The following is a 2,500-nucleotide window of genomic DNA, read 5'->3' as shown; positions in this document are numbered from 1 at the left end:
TTAACTCAGGAGAGCCTGATGCACCAAACTGACTGTTCTTACCTCAGCAGACATCAGTTAACTCAGCACAGGCTGTTCTTACCTCAGCGGGTACCAGTTAACTCAGCAGAGCCTGGTGTACCAAACTGTCTGTTCTTACCTCAGCAGACACCAGTTAACGCAGCAGAGCCTGATGCATCAAACTGGCTGTTATCTCAGCAGACACCAGTTAACTCAGGAGAGCCTGATGCACCAAACTGACTGTTCTTACCTCAGCAGACATCAGTTAACTCAGCACAGGCTGTTCTTACCTCAGCGGGTACCAGTTAACTCAGCAGAGCCTGGTGTACCAAACTGTCTGTTCTTACCTCAGCAGACACCAGTTAATGCAGCAGAGCCTGATGCATCAAACTGGCTGTTATCTCAGCAGACACCAGTTAACTCAGGAGAGCCTGATGCACCAAACTGACTGTTCTTACCTCAGCAGACATCAGTTAATTCAGTCCAGGCTGGTGCACTGACTGTTCTTACCTCAGCAGACACCTGTTAATTCAGTACAGGTTGATGTACTGACTGCTCTTACCTCAGCAGGTACCAGTTAACTCGGTAGAGCCTAGTGCATCAAACTGACTGTTCTAATCTCAGCAGACACAAAGTTAACTATGTATAAGCTCACGCATTGGCTGTTCTTACCTCAGCAGACACCAGTTAACTATGTATAAGCTCACGCACTGACTGCTCTTATTTCAGCAGACACAAGTTAACTATGGATAAGCTCACGCACTGACTGTTCTTACCTCAGCAGACACCAGTTATCGCAAAGGAGCCTGATGCATCAAACTGACTTTTCTTACCTCGGCAGAAACCAGTTAACTGAGTACGGGCTGATGCACTGACTGTTCTTACCTCAGCAGGTACCAGTTAACTCAGCGGAGACTGATGAACTAAACTGACTGTTCTTATCACAGCAGACACCAGTAAACTCAGCAGAAACTGATGCACTAAACTGACTGTTCTTACCACAGCAGACACCAGTAAACTCAGCAGAAACTGATGCACTAAACTGACTGTTCTTACCACAGCAGACACCAGTAAACTCAGCAGAAACTGATGCACTAAACTGACTTTTCTTACCACAGCAGACACCAGTAAACTCAGCAGAAACTGATGCACTAAACTGACTGTTCTTACCACAGCAGACACCAGTAAACTCAGCAGAAACTGATGCACTAAACTGACTGTTCTTACCACAGCAGACACCAGTAAACTCAGCAGAAACTGATGCACTAAACTGACTGTTCTTACCACAGCAGACACCAGTAAACTCAGCAGAAACTGATGCACTAAACTGACTTTTCTTACCACAGCAGACACCAATAAACTCAGCAGAAACTGATGCACTAAACTGACTGTTCTTACCACAGCAGGCACCAGTAAACTCAGCAGAAACTGATGCACTAAACTGACTGTTCTTACCACAACAGACAGAAATAAACTCAGCAGAAACTGATGCACTAAACTGACTGTTCTTACCACAGCAGGCACCAGTAAACTCAGCAGAAACTGATGCACTAAACTGACTGTTCTTACCACAACAGACAGAAATAAACTCAGCAGAAACTGATGCACTAAACTGACTGTTCTTACCACAGCAGACACCTGTAAACTCAGCAGAAACTGATGCACTCCCAGTAAACTCAGCAGAAACTTATGCACTAAACGGACTGTTCTTACCACAGCATACAACAGTTAATTCAGCAGATCTGTGCCTGCACTCATTCCTTGAACTTTCTCTAATCGACTGGAAACTTTTTACGTCATCAGACTCCTCAGTATAATAATCTCGTCCTTCTTACGGGAGTTTCCTTCTCCGGAGCTGTTCTTGCGAAGTTAATAATGTCTTTCCTGTGAGATCCACCTGTAAACAAGACAGGATGTTATCCAGGAAATGTAAGGGATTTGCCAGGGATGTGACCCGTTCTTGGGTCTCTCTCTCTCTCTCTCTCTCTCTCTCTCTCTCTCTCTCTCTCTCTCTCTCTCTCTCTCTCTCTCTCTCTCTTTAATTCAATACCTCTCAATCCATCATCTCCTACTTCACGCTTCATAGTCCTCAGCCATGTAAGCATGTATATATATTTGTTGATGAGGTAATTATTAACACAATTTATTAGATTTTGTGTTTGATCTTCCATGCAAGCAGATCCTCTATATTGCAGATTGATAAGAAAAGATATTTTATTATCGCTTGTAACAAATGAAATTATTTTTTGAATGTCGAAAATATGCTAATTAATTCATGTTAAAGGATATCGTGTAGTTGAAAATTGTCTGGCCACTTAATACGCCTAATAACCAGGGATATAATTTAAATATCTCTGTCTCGTGTGTATAGTATATATCTCATGTGTATATATATATATATATATATATATATATATATATATATATATATATATATATGTGCATACACGTTTGTGTGTGTATGTATGTATGCATAATAAAGAAGAAGTCTGACTATAAA

General features: G+C 41.8%; 1 protein-coding gene across 1 annotated transcript; it reads right to left on the bottom strand.

Annotated features, from left to right (window-relative positions):
• Positions 1-886: 886 nt before the first annotated feature.
• LOC137627337 (fibropellin-1-like) lies at positions 887-2,084 on the bottom strand. The gene is made up of 3 exons (XM_068358420.1): positions 2,051-2,084; positions 1,836-1,897; positions 887-1,564 (listed from the first exon to the last, which is right to left on the bottom strand). Exons 1-3 carry the CDS (start codon positions 2,082-2,084, stop codon positions 887-889), a joined length of 774 nt encoding a protein of 257 aa, XP_068214521.1.
• Positions 2,085-2,500: the final 416 nt, after the last annotated feature.

The sequence above is a fragment of the Palaemon carinicauda genome, chromosome 35 (genome assembly GCF_036898095.1).
Source record: "Palaemon carinicauda isolate YSFRI2023 chromosome 35, ASM3689809v2, whole genome shotgun sequence".
Taxonomy (NCBI): domain Eukaryota; kingdom Metazoa; phylum Arthropoda; class Malacostraca; order Decapoda; family Palaemonidae; genus Palaemon; species Palaemon carinicauda.
The sequence above is the reverse complement of the archived record's forward strand: the minus strand, read 5'-3'. Positions and strand labels throughout refer to the sequence as shown.